Source organism: Anolis carolinensis, chromosome 2 (genome assembly GCF_035594765.1).
Source record: "Anolis carolinensis isolate JA03-04 chromosome 2, rAnoCar3.1.pri, whole genome shotgun sequence".
In the NCBI taxonomy this organism is placed as follows: Eukaryota; Metazoa; Chordata; class Lepidosauria; order Squamata; family Dactyloidae; genus Anolis; species Anolis carolinensis.
In genome coordinates this window covers 30,698,803-30,715,561 of record NC_085842.1, presented here as the reverse complement: position 1 = coordinate 30,715,561, position 16,759 = coordinate 30,698,803, and the positions used below count along the sequence as shown (strand labels likewise).

The following is a 16,759-nucleotide window of genomic DNA, read 5'->3' as shown; positions in this document are numbered from 1 at the left end:
GACTTAAAGAAAAGCCTATTTTCCTTAATCCCTCCTTGGAGGCCAGACGCTGTGCCCAATGGGAAAAGTCTGCACCGGCTGTGTTTTGCCCCTGCCAGCGGGGGCCCAGCATGCAGAGAGGTCTGCTGTGTGTTGTTGCCTAGAGAAACAGCTGTGGATCCGGCCAGGAGGCAGACTGCGTTGGATAATCCGGAACACTGGCTGAGCGAAGGTTGGATAAGCGAGACAAAGGTAAAGGTTTCCCCGACGTTAAGTCCAGTTGTGACCGACTCTGGGGGTTGGTGCTCATCTCCATTTCTAAGCCAAAGAGCTGGCATTGTCCATAGACATCTCCAGGTCATGTGGCCGGCATGACTGCATGGAGCACCGTTACCTTCCCGCCGGAGCGGTACCTATTGATCTACTCACATTTGCATGTTTTCAAACTGCTAGGTTGGCAGAAGCTGGAACTAACAGCGGGCACTCATTCCACTCCTGGGATTTGAACCTGGCACCTTTGGGTTCGCAAGTTCAGCAGCTCAGTGCTTTAACACACTGTGCCACCAGGGGCCCCAAGCGAGACTACTGTAATAATAATGATAATATACTTTATTTATATTCCGCTCTATCTCCCCGAGGGGACTTGGAGCAGATTCCAGAATACATACAAGGCAAACTTTCAATGCCGTCACAATAACAGACAGAGAATATATAGACAGAGGCAAGGCTTCTTGCTTTTTTCATCTTCGGCATCTGGAGGATGTGCTTGATTCGACCATTGAGAAGTGCTGTTCCATTTTCCATGCTGAGGAGGTGGATGTCCATGGATGCCTTCCTAATCGAATTAGCCAGCATGTTTTTCAGGGGTGCTTTTTAACCCCACCAAAGTAGTACCTATTTATCTACTTATATTGCTGTTTTTGAACTGCTAGGTACTCAGAAGCTAGGGCTGATGGCAGGAGCTCATCCCAACATGCGGCTCAAACTGCTGACCTTCCGGTTTACAAGATATTCAGTAGCTGGTGGTTTAACCCACTGGCTAGCCACAGCCCCAATATACCATAAGACCAACCCCAAAATAAGCCCTACTGTGATTTTTCAGAATGCTCAGAATATAAGACCTACTTTGAAAAATAAACTCTATCCGTTTCCCTGAAAATAAGCCCTACTGTGGTTTTTCAGGATGCTCGGAATATAAGACCTACTTTGAGGATAAGCCCTACCCGGTTTCCCTGAAAATAAGACCAACCCCGAAAACAAGCCCTAGTGTGATTTTTCAAAAGTCTTTCCATGCTTTTAATTATATTATTGTGTGCCATACCCAAATCGTGACTTAAGAGGAAGACTGTTTGGCAGTGGAACAAAACAAACAAACAACCCAGCTTCGTTCCATATAACAACACACATAATCAACCACCAAGTGCTCTTTATAGTTCTATACATTGTGTATCTCACACACACGTTCATCGACACAATGCTTCTTGGAAAACTACGGCATTGGTGGAGTCGGCTGTTAAGATCATAAAACGACAGCCCAAGAATCGCAAAGCTAGATATAATATTAATAATAAAAATATTTATTACCCTCCTTTGTTGTGTTGCCTATGGCGCACAACAAACAGAGCAATTGATCAGCAACTCAACAAGAGGTTTGGGGAGAAGTCATGATTTATAGGAGTTGTAGTTCCCCTACATCCAGAGAGCACAGTGAACCCAACCAATGATGGATCTAGGGTTGTATGTTTTGATGGATCTAGACCAAACTTGCCACGGATGTCACTTCCAGAGACAACTGCGACCCCCACGAATGGCAGACCTGGACCAAACTTAGCACACAAGTTTGGTCCATTTTTCATTTTTTGTCCTGATACAGTCTGGGGGAGGATGGACCACAGACGATAGGATTTGCAGTACCTTCACCTGATTTACCTCCCACAGACCATTGTGACCCCCATGAATGACGGACTTGGATCAAACTTGGCACACAGACACCCCCCCCCCCCCTCAATGACCCACAGAATATGCTGGAGACTATTGGGGAAAATTGAGCTTGATGGGAGTTATAGTTCACCTGCATCTAGCGATACTCTGAGCTCCACCGACAATGGACCAGGAACAAACTTGGCACAGAGAAGCCCCATGACCAACTGAACATACCACAGGGGTTTGAGGGAATGGACCTTGATTTTGGAAGTTGTAGTTCACCCATATCCAGCCAGCACTGAACTCAGCCGACGATGGATCTGGATCAAACTTGGCACACAGACCCAACATAGCCAACTATGCATATAGGCGGGGTTTGGGGGTGATTGTTCTTGACATACGGAAGTTGTAGTTCACCTTTATCCAGGGAGCACTGAACCCAGACGACGATGGATATGGATCAAACTTGGCAAACTGTACATATAGATGGGGGTTGTGGGTGATTGTCCTTGGCATATGGAAGTTGTAGTTCATCCACATCAAGAGAGTACTTAACGCAGCCGATAGCAGATCTGGACCACACTTGGCACACAGACCCAACATGGCCAACTTTGAATACCAGTGGGGTTTGGGGTGATTGGCCCACGATTTTGGGAATTGCAGTTCATCCACATCCTTATGCATTTTCTAAAGGGAGCATTCATAAAAAACAATGGGAAAGACTAGCTTTTTCTAAGAAATAGAGCTACAAATCTTACCTAACACCGCAAAACAAACAATGCCTTTTTCAAATAACGTGGGCACTGCCGGGTCCCCAAGTTATTATATAATGTAAGTGCATGTTATTATATAATGTAAGTATATGTATAATAAAATACTACATATATATGGTAATATATATGGTAACTGAGCTCCATGCAGTCATGCCAGCCACATGACCTTGGAGGTGTCTGTGGACAAGGCCGGCTCTTCGGCTTAGAAATGGAGATGAGCACCAACCCCCAGAGTCGGTCACGACTGGACTTAACGTCAGGGAAAACCTTTACCTTTATATATGGTAATATAAATCTAAGCAATGCATACCTACATCCCTATCTGATTGTTTCTATCTATACACTGTCCCCTTGTGGCTGCATCTGAGCATTGCATACATTCATCCCAAGAGATGCATCTCACATGGAAAAGTGCCTGTTGTATGATTGTAGGTCATTCAGGTTGGTGAGATGAAAAATTATGAGTGTTTCACTCATGCCACTAAACCAGTCAGTCCCACACAAGTGACAAAAGAATCAATAGCACATTATATACATTGTAATGTCTGTTGAAATTTGGCTCCAAACAAGCTCCACGCAGGTGTTGGTCAGTAAAGAGCTTTATTACAATATTACATACAGGTCTTTGCAAGCTTCTTTACAAGTCTGCAGCAGGCATTTTCCTAGCTTACTGGAAGAAATATGAGGGAATTTTGTAGCTCCATTATACCCAGGGAGAGGATAATACAATTATTTTATGTTAAAATAGATGCAATGCTCATTTGTCCAATAGATTTCTTCATAGGGGTATTATAGAATCATAGAATAATAGATTTGGAAGAGACCTCATGGGCCATCCAGTCCAACCCTCTACCAAGAAGCAGGAAATTGCATTCAAAGCACTACCGACGGGCTATGGGCCCTCCAGGTGTTTTGGACTTTAACTCCCACAATTGGGTTTAAAGGCTTGATCTTGAATGATTTATACTAGTTCAAAAACATGGCATTAAAAGCATGTTTACTTTTTCTACCATTAGAATAACAAGAAATGCGGGAGAGCCTGAGATGAAAGGTGAGGAAGAAGTTCCCAGGTATTCTCCTTATTTTACACTCAATGCTTCATTCTCCAGAAATTATTTTATTTCATTGTTATGTTTATATCATCCCACTTTTTCTCAAATAATCTCAAAGTGGCCTGCACCCCATTCTCCCATTATCTTTACAAAACCCTGAGCTAAGATAGTATTAATATTTCCCAGTGAGTTTCACGGCTCAGTGGGGATTTGAACCCAAGGCTAAGATTTCAATGTAATTGTGTGGATTTAATAAAACACATCTTCTGGAGGTGGGGCATAAGAAGGAGGACGCCTGCTAGGTTGAGGAGGCAGGGGGATAGTTGGTGGAACAAAAGTGGCCACTTCCTCCAAAATAGGCAGAGATGGAAAAATCTCAGATTCACTTAGCCTTGCAGATGGCTCTGCAGATGGCTCTGCAGGTGACGAAGCTGGTGCTATTTGCAGATTTGGCTCTGGGAAAGTTGTGAAACTAGACATTCCTGCTGGGCGGGTCACAGTGTTTGCTATTGGTTTGCTTGCACTAAGCTCCTTAGAGGATTCTAGGAGGTCCTTCAGAGCAGGCAACCAGGAGAAGAAATCATCTGGTGATGGAGGCCCAGACTCTGAGCTGGAAAAAGCTTTTATCAAGGGCTTCAGGACTCTGGGCAAGTCAGAAAATGAAAAATCGTCCTCATCAACGGTCTCCGGTGTAGGTTCCTCTGCCTCCTCCTCATCTTCTTCTTCAGCATCTCTCTTGACAAAGAGTCTCACCAGGTCAAGGGCAGCATCCTCTAGTTCTTCTAGTTCATCCAAACCATCTGGGTTTACGTCTTCAGCAGTATCCACTTCCATATCATCACTTTCCTCTGGAATCTCTTTTAAATTTGTTCCTGTCTCCTCATTGGTTTCCTCTTTTCCAATGTTTAGTAAGGTCGTACCTGCTTCTTCTGTGGCTGGCAAAACAGAGGCAAAAAATTCTGGTGAATCATCAAGTGGAGTCAACCCCAGCTCGCTGGAATCTCCTTCAGTTTCTACATTGGTTTCCTTTGGTGCACTTGTCACACTGGCAGATGTGGTGCCAACTGTCTCCACAGACCTGTAGATGCTCATGGATGTCACATCTGGGAGGAAACATAAAGGAAAGAGATTGTGGTGAAACAATGGACCTATCACCAAGAGACGAAGAACTCAATACATCAAGTCCAAAGATTAATACAGTACATGCATTAAATAGCTTTCTGCACCTTAAAGACTAAGCCATATAACCCAGAATATCAAGGCCGGAAATCCCACAATATCTGCTTTGAACTGGAATATCTGAGTCCACACTGCCATATATCCCAGTCCAGAGAAGATAGCCAGCTGTGTGGAAGGCGCCTAACAGAGTTTTCAAAACATTTCATGTTGGTGACACACCTTTTAGACATGCATCATTTTGTGGCACAGTAATTCAATTTTACTAACAAAATAGAGAATAAATCAACCCCTTTGAAGAGATATAGACACGCATATAATGTACTCGCGAAATGTATCTCTCACAAAACCTTTCATTTCTATATTTTAAAATATATGATTTATTGCTTATTTAACATGGACTCAGAGGTTTCTTATGTGTTCGCAACACACCTACACACTGCAGCTGGCACATTAATGTGCTGCAACACACCGTTTGGAAAGTTCTGGACAAACATATTTACAATGTATATATATTTCTGTTGACCAAAACTCACTTCATCAGAATGCATAAAATTATTCATATGAGTTGGAACATAAATAGAATTGTAGTTGTTAGGAGAAATGGGAAATTTAGTTGTGAAATCAAGAGAGGAATAAACTTGATATTTCCATTAGAGCTCCAATGTATGTCAAATAAGCACAGTGGGCACTTGCGAAGCGGTGTTCATACAATCCTGGCACTGGTGAGGCAATTGATAATTGTAGTGTAATTAAAAACCTGTACTTTTTATAGAACGGCCACCTTAAAGCCAGCACTAAGAGACTGAAATGTTGTTACACTGATTTCTACATTCGGAAGTTCTTATGTTTGATTAGTCTCCAACTGCTGAGACGCCTGGACAGTGATCCTCTGGTCAACCATGGACACGCAAACGTGACACCAGACCAGATAGCTCACCAGCTAATTCAGAATGGGAAAACCAACTGCAGCAGAATAAAGATGAAAATCAACAGGGTGCCAGAACTTGAAACCCACCAGTTGTCTTCTCCTCTAAACCTGAAAGAACTCAGAGAAGCCATCAAGCGATGTAAGACTGGTAAAGCACCTGGCCTAGATGACTTAATGATGGAGCAAATCAAACACTTGGGCCCCAAAGCTGAAAACTGGCTTTTGAAATTCTACAATCAATGCCTGGCACACAAACAGATTCCCAGAGCATGGAGGAAAACTAAGATAATTGCCATCTTAAAACCTGGTAAAGATGCCTCCAATGCCAGGAACTACCGACCAATCTCCCTCTTATGTCATCTATATAAAGTCTATGAGAGGATGCTATTAAATCGACTAGGACCTGTTATCGAACCCAAGCTTATTGCACAACAAGCAGGTTTCAGACCAGGGAAAAACTGTACAGGTCAAATTCTTCATCTGACTGAACATATCGAGGAAGGATATGAGAAAGGCTGCTTTACGGGAACAGTTTTTGTGGACCTTACGGCAGCCTATGACACGGAGCAACATAGAAAAATGCTGCATAAAGTCTACCATATCACCCGGGACTTTGACTTTACAAAAACTGTCCAGACCCTCCTAGAAAACCGCAGCTTCTATGTGGAGTTTCAGGGCCGGAAAAGCAGATGGAGGAGGCAAAAGAATGGTTTACCCCAAGGCAGCGTTCTTGCACCAACCTTATTTAACATCTTCACGAACGATCAGCCACAACCACCACTCACAAAGAGCTTTATATATGCTGATGACCTTGGCCTTACAACACAAGCGAAAGATTTTGAAACAGTTGAAAAGCAACTCACTAATGCCTTGAAAGACCTCTCCAGCTACTACAGAGAGAACCACCTGAAGCCCAACCCTTCCAAGACACAAGTGTGTGCTTTCCACCTACATAACCGTGAAGCCAACAGGAAACTGAAAGTTACTTGGGAAGGCCAAGAGCTCGAACACTGTTTCCATCCTAAATACCTTGGTGTCACCTTAGACCGAACACTAACATATAGGAAACACTGCATGAACACCAAGCACAAAGTAGCTGCACGCAACAACATCCTGCGGAAACTGACTGGCAGCTCATGGGGAGCAGACCCACAAGTAATAAGAACATCAGCCCTGGCCTTGTCTTTCTCAACTGCGGAGTACGCCTGTCCTGTCTGGCAAAAGTCTGCCCATGTGAAGCAGGTGGACATAGCACTGAACAGATATAGCAAAACATTCGTGAAAGGAAGAAGCATTAACTTTGGGGTGGTTGTATGTTTTCCAGGCTGTATGGCCATGTTCCAGAAGTATTCTCTCCTGACGTTTCGCCCACATCTATGGCAGGCATCCATAGGGTATGTTCCCTTCTGGAACATGGCCATATAGCCTGGAAAACATACAACAACCCTGTGATCCTGGCCATGAAAGCCTTCGACAACACAGCATTAACTTTGTTGATCAAAAAACAAATCATTGCAGAACAGGGGACATAGAATCAAAGGAATTCCACTAAACTTGGAAAAGTGACGTCTTGGACTACAACTCCCACAATCTTCTAGCTAGCATAGTCACGCCGGGAGTTGTTATGGCCCTCCAAATTAATTTTTTAAAGCTCTGGTTTTATACCATGTGATTTCTCAGGACATGTAAACTGGCTCCACCTAAGGCATTGCACCTGTTGACACACAAGATACATGGTCTACACACCAGTGAACTGCATCCATGTGACAGTTTGCATCATGACACTATTCATAAGACATAGTACAGGTGACAACACTACCATATCCACCTCTGCTCACGTGGGTCCCTGCTTTTCCTGTTCAACAGATAGAAAGTGTGGGCTGAGAGAGAAGCTGCAACAAGTCCACAATCTGTACATTCTTCCTCCCACTCACTGAATTCTTAGTAAAGCTGGGTTTGTGGGAACTAGGCTGCTGACTCTTAAATCAAAGTCTGGTCTATGCTGTCCTTCAATCCCTTTTGATGATTTCTAGATCCAGAACAGTTCCAAACTCTTTAGGGAATGAGATGGGACTGACCTCGATATCCCAATTTACTAAATTACGCCGACGCCAGTGCACAGCTATCTTGTTCTCTTTGAGCCACAACACTGTGCAATCCTGTCTGCTTTGGCAACAATATTTCCTGGCAGGGACCCAATGCATATCACACATATGTGAAAAAATAGCTGCTCGATGTGTTTGCATATCACACCATACTATCAGCAGAAGGTAGTGAAGACTTGGAAGGACTGCTGAAGAAAATAATAAAGGAAGTGCAAAGGCAGGTTTAAAGTTCAACATTAAGAGAACAAAAATAACAACCACAGATGGGTTGCTGTGAGTTTTCCAGGCTGTAAGGCCATGTTGCAGAAGCATTCTCTCCTGACGTTTCACCCACATCTATGGCAGGCATCCTCAGAGGTTATGAAGTATATTGGAAGCTTGGCAAGTGAGATTTATATATCTGTGGAAGGTCTAGGGTGGGAAGAATAATGCTTGTCTGTTGGAGGCAAGTGTGGATGTTGCAATTAATCACCGCAGATGATTTAAGTAGATGATGAAGTAGTTCAAGATTTTTCATATCTTGGTTCAGTTACTAATCAGAATGGAGACTGCTGTGAAAAAGTCAAAAGATGACTAGGACTTGGAAGGGCAGCTATGAAGGAACTAGTTGAGATCCTGGTGTATAAAGATTGAATACTAAAGTTAAGATGATCCATGCAATCATCTTTCCCATTTCTATGTATGGTTGTGAAATCTGGAGAGTAAAGGAAGCTGATAGGAAGAAAATGGACCCATTTATAATGTGGTGCTTGAGAAAGGTTATATCAATACCGTGAACTGCTGGGGGAAAAATAAATGGGTCCTAGAGTAAATAAAGCTTAAATTCTCCTAAGAAGAAAAAAATGATGAAACTGTGGAGATATTCACTTGGTTAGGGGCCCCCAGTACTGCAGCGGGTTAAATCGCTGAGCTGCTTAGCTTGTTGATCAAAAGGTTGGCGGTTTGAATCCAGAGAGCGGGGTGAGCTCTCGCTATTAGCCCCAGCTTCTGCCAACCTAGCAGTTCGAAAACATGCAAATGTGAGTAGATCAATAGGTACGGTTCTGTGGGAAGATAACAGTGCTCCATGCAGTCATGCCAGCCACTTGAACTAGGAGGTGTCTATGGACAACACCAGCTCTTCGGCTTAGAACTGGAGATGAGCACCAACCCCCAAAGTCGGACACGACTAGACTTAATGTCAGGGGAAACCTTTACCTTTACCTAGCAGAGTGCAGAGGAGGATTTCACAACAGTCCTTCTTCTGCCTCTTGTGTTTTGCCAAACTGTTTGTTTCAGGATTTGGCTGAGGTCAGTTAGGGGCCATGATTGTGGTCACCCTAAATATAACTGATTCACTGGGCCTACTCTCATTGAGATTTGAGAATAGAGTTTAATCCCTTATCTTCCATCTATTATTTATTTGTACTTTAGAATTCAACTGTACCCAGGGATTCTACTTACAAATTATAATTAGCCATCAAGTTTTCACACTGCTTATGCCAACCAGTTAAAGCAAAAGAATTCAGGTGTGGCCAGATGGTATGAGAGAACAATGTAAAACATCTGATTCATTTTTAAGTACTGTATACATAATGTGCTATTTATGCAAAACTTAATAGAACTTTGGCTCCAGACATTGCAGCTGATGTTCCCCAGGGAATAATTTAAATGGTTCAGGCAGAGAGCACCAGTGCCTCACTGAAGAACAAATCCCAGGGTTCCACCAGATGCAGCCGTGGCAGATAGTGGAATCATAGTGCTGTTGTAAGACAATTACCTTCAAAGGGTCTTGGCTCAGGAGGGAAATCAGGCAGAAAAGGTTTATTTTCACCACAGCTGTGAGAAGGCAAACAGCCGTACATACCCCAGAGGGCTGTAACCATGCAAATGGCTGCTGCAACATGTGCATAGCAAACAAAGAATTTATACCTTTGACTTATCTAAAATTGACCAATGGCTGAGGGTCTTACTCACCTTCCACACCCACTTGGCATAAGTGATATCTGTGACCTCACTTGTTGATTTCAAGCTAACTTTTGGTCTTGAAACTTTATGGAGAAAGGCACCAGCTCACAGAAAGGGAGGGGCATATGCAGAGGTAAAGCTACATTGGCAAAAGTTTACTATTTTCTGGCTTATGGTCCCTTCACTGTCACTATTATGTATATGAAAGGGCTCCTCAGTTTCCCAAGTGCCAATGCAACATGAGTAGCTCCCACGCTGGCTCTTTAATCTTACTGATCTTCTTATAATTACCAGATGTAAAGCTGCAATGGCAATAATGACAGGCAGAGACTGCTCAAAACAGAGAGCAGGAGCCAAGAACTTTGAGTCTCTCAGCAGAATTGATGGAGTGCCCCATGCTTCTTATATTTTCTCATGGAGTAAGCCTGATGGCATGGCTGCTGTTGGCAGTTGTGGGAGAAGAAAAAACATAATGGGGGGTTATTTTTCAAGAGTACTTTGGTAGCTTTATCCAGACTCCCTCTATACACTTTATTCTGTTCCAGGACCCCTTGTGTAATATAACTTGGGGGCTAAATGTGGAACACTCTATCCAGGAAGTGAATTTACTGATCAGATTTTCCTTGCAGCTGGCATGTCACTAAAAGCTGAAAATACAGTAGAGTCTCACTTATCCAAGCTAAACGGGCCAGCAGAACCTTGGATAAGCGAATATCTTGGATAATAAGGAGGGATTAAGGAAAAGCCTATTAAACATCAAATTGGGTTATGATTTTACAAATTAAGCACCAAAACATCATGTTATAAAACAAATTTCACAGAAAAAGTAGTTCAATACACATTAATGTTATGTTGAAATTACTGTATTTACGAATTTAGCACCAAAATATCATGATATATTGAAAACATTGACTACAAAAATGCCTTGGATAATCCAGAACCTTGGATAAGTGAGTCTTGGATAAGTGAGACTCTACCGTACTGTATTATCAAAATATGTCTCTCCACACATATACCTGCTGCTGTGCGGGCATAACCAAAGGGAAGACTCATATGTTGAGTCCTGAAAGCAGACTCGCCCTGGCTGACAAATCCAATGGACAGCCCTGGCTGTGTAGAGCCATAAATCTCTCTCAGCCAAGGAATGAGTTTCTGTCCATCCTTGTCTGAGAGCAGTGAATGGCTCCATGCAGCCAGAGTTCCATTACTTCTCTCCACCAAGAAAAGAATTGGTCTGTTTTCCTTGTTGAGAGAAGTAAAACTGGGCCTTTGTTGGTTCTTTCCACTGGAAAAAAGAGTTTGTCCTTTCTCACTACTGAGTGAAGTGCAGCTGGGCTTCCGTCTCTTCCCTCCACCATGAAGAGTTCATCTTTTTCCTCTGCCAAAAGAAGAGCAGCTAGGCTTCCATTACTTCTCTCCACCGAGAAATGAGTTTGCCACATTCCTCTGCTGAAGGAGACATGACTCTGCACAGCTAGACTTTCCATCACATTTGGCACCTGGAGCAGTCTACTTTCAGGAGTTCAGTGTGGGCAACCCATTACCCTTGTCTTCCTCCACAGAGGGATCTTCACATATAACTAAAGCCACATAACACAGACTCAGCTACCCTGTTTCCCCTAAAATAAGACATCCCCAGAAAATAAGACCTAGTAGAGGTTTTGCTGAATTGCTAAATATAAGCCCCCCCCCCTCCCGAAAGTAAGACCTAGCAAAGTTTTTGTTTGGAAGTATGCCTGCTGAACAGAACACCAGAGCATTCAGGATTGGTAAATGTATGTACCATAGGTTGTTGTACATGAAAATAATGGTAGTAACAAGAAATTCTTGATAAGATTCACAGTTTGTCTGGTTATGCTGGTTTGTGATGACAGCTACTGTACAGTATATAATAAATGTTCATTTTTTTGTTCAACAATAAATGTGAATTCTTCTTCATGGAAAAATAAGACATCCCCTGAAAATAAGACCTAGCGCATCTTTGGGAGCAAAAATTAATAAAAGACACTGTCTTATTTTCGGGAAAACATGGTAATATATGGGCCAATTCACTACGTAACACATTTTTTGTTCCTGGGTTACATATGTCATCTCCTAACAGATTCTATCATAAAACATGGAAAAAGTTTATTAAACTGCAAAAATGTTGTATTTGAGGGGCACCCTGCAACACATTTTGCTATAGTTTTTCAATGAATATCTCATTGAGTCTCAAGCAACTCAACATATTTTGTAGCAGCCACAAAAATGAAGTTTCTGGAGTATAACAACTACTTTCAAAGTAAGTACTACACAATTAAACGGGAAATAAACACTTTCAAATCAGGAACAGAACTATTTTTCAAATTTTGTTACATAGTGTTGTGCTTCAAGGGAACTCAGCCCTCACAGCGTTCTCTATAAAATATGAATGATAGTTATTGCTGCTGCGAAGTATTTTAATTGTAAGTCTGACTTACAAAACAATTGTGCCCCACCTCGAAACCAATTAAATTGTCCATCACCTTTAGCATATGTTCACCAGAATACAAGAATCGTGGAATGAAACAATAATGAGATTAGTGACATTGCAGTAGTAATTATAGTGCTCAGTCAAATCAGGTGGTCCAGACATTTCGCCAGTCTGGACCACCAGGCCATGGCATGTTCTTGCTTTGGAAGAAAGACAAGGTGGCCGTCCTTTCCAATTTGTGTATAGAAGCTGACCAGTTTGAATATTATTTTACACTGGCAATGCATACCTTGCAGCATTTCACTGAAAGGCAGCAAAGGAAACTGTCTCTCTGCACCCCACATTGCCCCCTTCCACATCACACAGGGGAAGCTGTCACTGCCCGGCTTCCCCCTCACTGTCCCCCGCTTAATCAGAACACAGACAGTTACCCATGTTCTGATTTATTCTTCCCAGTATGTTTTCCACATGGAGCCACCACGAAGCCCCACCAGAAGTAACCCTATGTTGTGTGATGGGCTCCAGCAGGCTCTATACCGGCTCCGTATGGAAAGCTTCCTAAAATGGGCAAAAGCCCCATCTGATGAGGTGGCGAGATGGCAAAACCTCTGGGGATGCCTGCCATAGAAGTGGGCGAAACGTTAGGAGAGAATGCTTCTGGGACATGGCCATACAGCCCGGAAGACTCACAGTGATTCTGGTCATGAAAATCTTCAACAACACAAAAATAGCAAAAGTTACTAATGGGGTACAACGGGTTAGCTAGGAAAGACTGGGTTGCTTGCTTTTGCCTGTGCTGACCAGAAAGAGCGATACTCTGGCCCCATCTTTCCTCTTCCTTCCTGAGTTAATTGAATGTAAATTACTTTTTGCATTTTGAACTCAGTTTGCACTAGCTGAAGTAAACTGAAGATGAAGGGAGAAAGTGTGAGAAAGTAAGATATTTTAAAAGCCACTAAAAAGCAATACATTAGGATATTAAACAGGCTTTTCTTTGTCAAACTAGGACATTTGGAAGGTATAGGAAATGGCGTAGAACCTCTCCCACTTTCTCTTAACAGCAAGTAAATTTCAAGACCAACATGGAACCAAAATGCTGGTTCTTGCTGTGTAAGGCGGCTGGTTGACTCTGCCTAATAAACAATCCAGTCCTGGGCACTACTTTTTATCTTGAAAGGTAAACAAAACAACGCAAACCATTTGTATGTGTGTGTGTGTGCATGGGTAAAACGCTAGTGCAAAACTGAAAAATAGATCCAAGGTCTACTTTCAGTTTCACTTTGGGTTATTGGGCTGATTTGTGAGTATGAGAGTCCCAGTAACCAGTTTAAGATCAAAATTGGTCATCCAAGTATAGAAAAGCATAACTTTGGTTTGTTTTTGACTGGAGGGCATTGAGTATAGCAGGGCAGAAAGAAGATAATTGGGGTCCTTTGTTTGTTTATTTGTTGAATTTATATCCCATCTTTCTCCTAAGATGAAATTCATGGCAAGTTGCAATAATTTTAAAAGATCAAGCTAAAATATTCCGAAGTCCAATGTCAAAAGCCACACATCAGTTTTTATTTAGGATATTTTTATTCCATTGTTTGTAATTACATTTGTCTCCCCTTCATCCTCAAAATCAGTAAAGTACTAAACAAGTATTTAAAAGGAAAGGATTTATGTATCCTTTTTATGGATTTTCTTTAAATGCACATGTCTTGTGTCCTATTCTTCTTTTATTTCCATAAACCACCTGAATAATCTTGTATCTTACATAAAGATGGACAAAACCACCTATTTCTGGCTTGTGTCACTTTCATAAGGGTTGACTCATAACCATGGTTTAGATGGCTTTAAGAAGGACATAAAACAAATGCACAGGTAACAAGTCTATCAAGATCATTTATCTGTGGCATTTTTCTAGATCAGATATTAGAAAAAAAATACTTTTGCAACTGCAGTTCTCAGATTTTTGCAGCCAACATGTCTGCGTTTCACAAAATATTTGCTCAACTTCATCAGTCAAGCAAATCAGTAATATCTCTCAGCCTAATCTATTTCACAGAGTTAGTGCTTTAAAAAAAAGACTTTATCATTCAAATTGCATGACTTGTCAGACTGTATGAAACATTAGTTCCATCATGTTGTCAAAGGTTTTCATGGCCGGATCACTGGGTTGCTGTGAGTTTTCCGGGCTGTACAGCCATTTCCAGAAGCATTCTCTCCTGACGCCCACATCTATGGCAGACATCCTCAGAGGTTGTGAGGTCTGAAACTGCAAGCTTTGAAACTGCAAGACTTTTCAATGCTAATCAAAGTGATTAATTGCAACATTCACACTTGCCTCAAGCAGACAAGAGTTCTTTCTCCCACTTTGGACCTTCCACAGATATATAAAACCCACTTGCCTAGTTTCCATCAGACCTCACAAAACCTCTGAGGATGCCTGCCATAGATGTGGGCAAAACATCAGAAGAGAATGCTTCTGGAACATGGCCATTCAGCCCAGAAAACTCACAGCAAGTTCCATTTGTGAGCAATCTGTTATTAGTCAGCTTCTACATTTCCTATAATATATGCCCATCTTTCCCAGGGTGATTCAGGCTTGTCTACGCTTTCAATCAACAACCTTTCTCATACCTGGAAGAAGCAAAGCCACAGCAAAGATGAAGGCCAGTTTCATCCTGGCAGGCATCCTGCCCCAGCCAAGTTTCATCTTCTCCGTTTCAGCACAATCAGGATCCTACTTCGCGTATTTCAGGAACGTCAAAGAGATTCTCAAGGGGACACTTTATATCCTTGCTGTTGGGATTAAGGGTTGGGCTTCCCAGACTCCAGGGGTGTGACGTGTTTTTCCTTCTAGCCTGCGTGGGTGCCTCCCTTGATGTTTCGACAGATGAGACACATTGCTTGGAGGTCATCTTCTCACTGGGAATTAGGCAAGACTAGGTTGGAATAAAGAAAGGGTTGTAACAGGGAGACTCCACTTCCCAGTTTAGGGAAGGGAATGATACATCAACACCCATTGTTCCAAACTAGAAACCACCACTCCTCCCAAAACAGAGAATAGACACTCATTTCATATTGATCTTTTATGGTGTTGTTGAATTGTGAAAGAACGTGGACAACTTTCATTCAAAGAAGGCTGTAAGAATGTATTACTACAAGGCAGGATTGCATTTATTTGGATGGATGGCCAGAACTTTGTGGAACGTGATGAAAGCTTTCTGAGAAATTTGGCTGTTTCTCAGAAGGTTGTCATCATTTTTATTACCTTGCATTGCCACTTTAAAAAAGAGTTGTTGTACTTGCACTCAGGAGATATTTGTCAATATGCCGTATTTACTCGAGTCTAATGTGCTATCAAATCTAATGCACGCATCTATTTTCAAAACTCTGAAACCAAAAAAAAGGCTTTGCTGCTGAATGTAATGTGCAGTGGCAAAAAGTGCAATAGTTATTTGATCATTACAGATGATAGGATCGCCATAAGTGAGAAAAAACCTGGAACAACGGCAACATGCCAGTGAAATATCATTTTTGCACTATAACTGTGACTTCAAAACATTAAAATTCAGAAAGGAAAAATGCCTTTCAAGCCACAGAAGCACCTAAGCAAACAATACTTCCACATTTAAATAAAAATTAATCCAGTCAATCTGGCATGAGTTGCTTTTAAGAAATCTGTGTTGGCTTTGTGTGATCACAGCATTCCTTTCTAAATATTGACAGACTATCAGTTTAATGATCTGCTCTAGAATCTTCCCTGGTATGGATAACAGTCTGACTAGGTGGTAGTTGTATCGGTTGCCTCATCTCCTCCTTTTTGAAGAGCAGAGAGAACATTTACCTTCCTCCAATCTACTGGAACTTCTCCTCTTTTCCAAGAATTTTCATAGATAATTGCCATTGTTTCTGAGATTACTTCTGCCAATTCTTGGTGGTCTCTCTTCCAAGTACTAGTCAGATTGGAATCTGCTTCGCCTGTAGATGATTCCTGGACCACTGATGCTTGAAAGGACTTTCAACAGGACTTCCCTCTTTCTACACAACCATGGAAGATACAGAAACCATCTCATTTTCATTCTGGTAATCCCAATGAATCAGGTAGCTTTGTCCATATCAAAGCCTATCTTTATTAGTGGTAAGATGCCATGGGCTTCCCAGAAACAGTGTATCATGTATGTAAATCTGACGTGGACATCAGCTCAGCAGATGGGAGCAATCACTTTCTTTGCTCTTTCCTTCATGGTGTTGTCTTCTCTTGCTTGCAATTTACATAAACATGCCTTTCTGTCATTGCATATATTTATAAAAGCACAACGATTATAAAAGGAGGAACCAGGGGACTGATGGTTGCAAAGGTCTGCTTCATGCCTCCTGAAAAGATATAGCCACTTGCCCTGGAATATTGGTTTGCTAGTGATAAAACATCC

General features: G+C 42.0%; 1 protein-coding gene across 1 annotated transcript; it reads right to left on the bottom strand.

The window, feature by feature from the left end:
- Positions 1-3,258: 3,258 nt before the first annotated feature.
- On the bottom strand, positions 3,259-15,135 carry LOC100556697 (histone-lysine N-methyltransferase SETD1A). Its single transcript, XM_003217923.4, has 2 exons — positions 14,964-15,135; positions 3,259-4,830 (listed from the first exon to the last, which is right to left on the bottom strand). The coding sequence occupies exons 1-2, from the start codon at positions 15,037-15,039 to the stop codon at positions 3,977-3,979; spliced, it is 930 nt and encodes a 309-aa protein (XP_003217971.1). The 5' UTR covers positions 15,040-15,135; the 3' UTR covers positions 3,259-3,976.
- Between the last annotated feature and the right edge of the window lie 1,624 nt (positions 15,136-16,759).

What these genes read in the sequence shown, in the direction of transcription:
- LOC100556697 (XM_003217923.4), bottom strand. Translation starts at nt 15,039, where the DNA reads ATGAAACTTGGCTGGGGCAGGATGCCTGCCAGGATGAAACTGGCCTTC. An exon ending in TGTGGCTTTGCTTCTTCCAG is followed by an intron (nt 4,831 to 14,963) that starts GTATGAGAAAGG and finishes GTTTCCTCCCAG; the next exon opens with ATGTGACATCCATGAGCATC.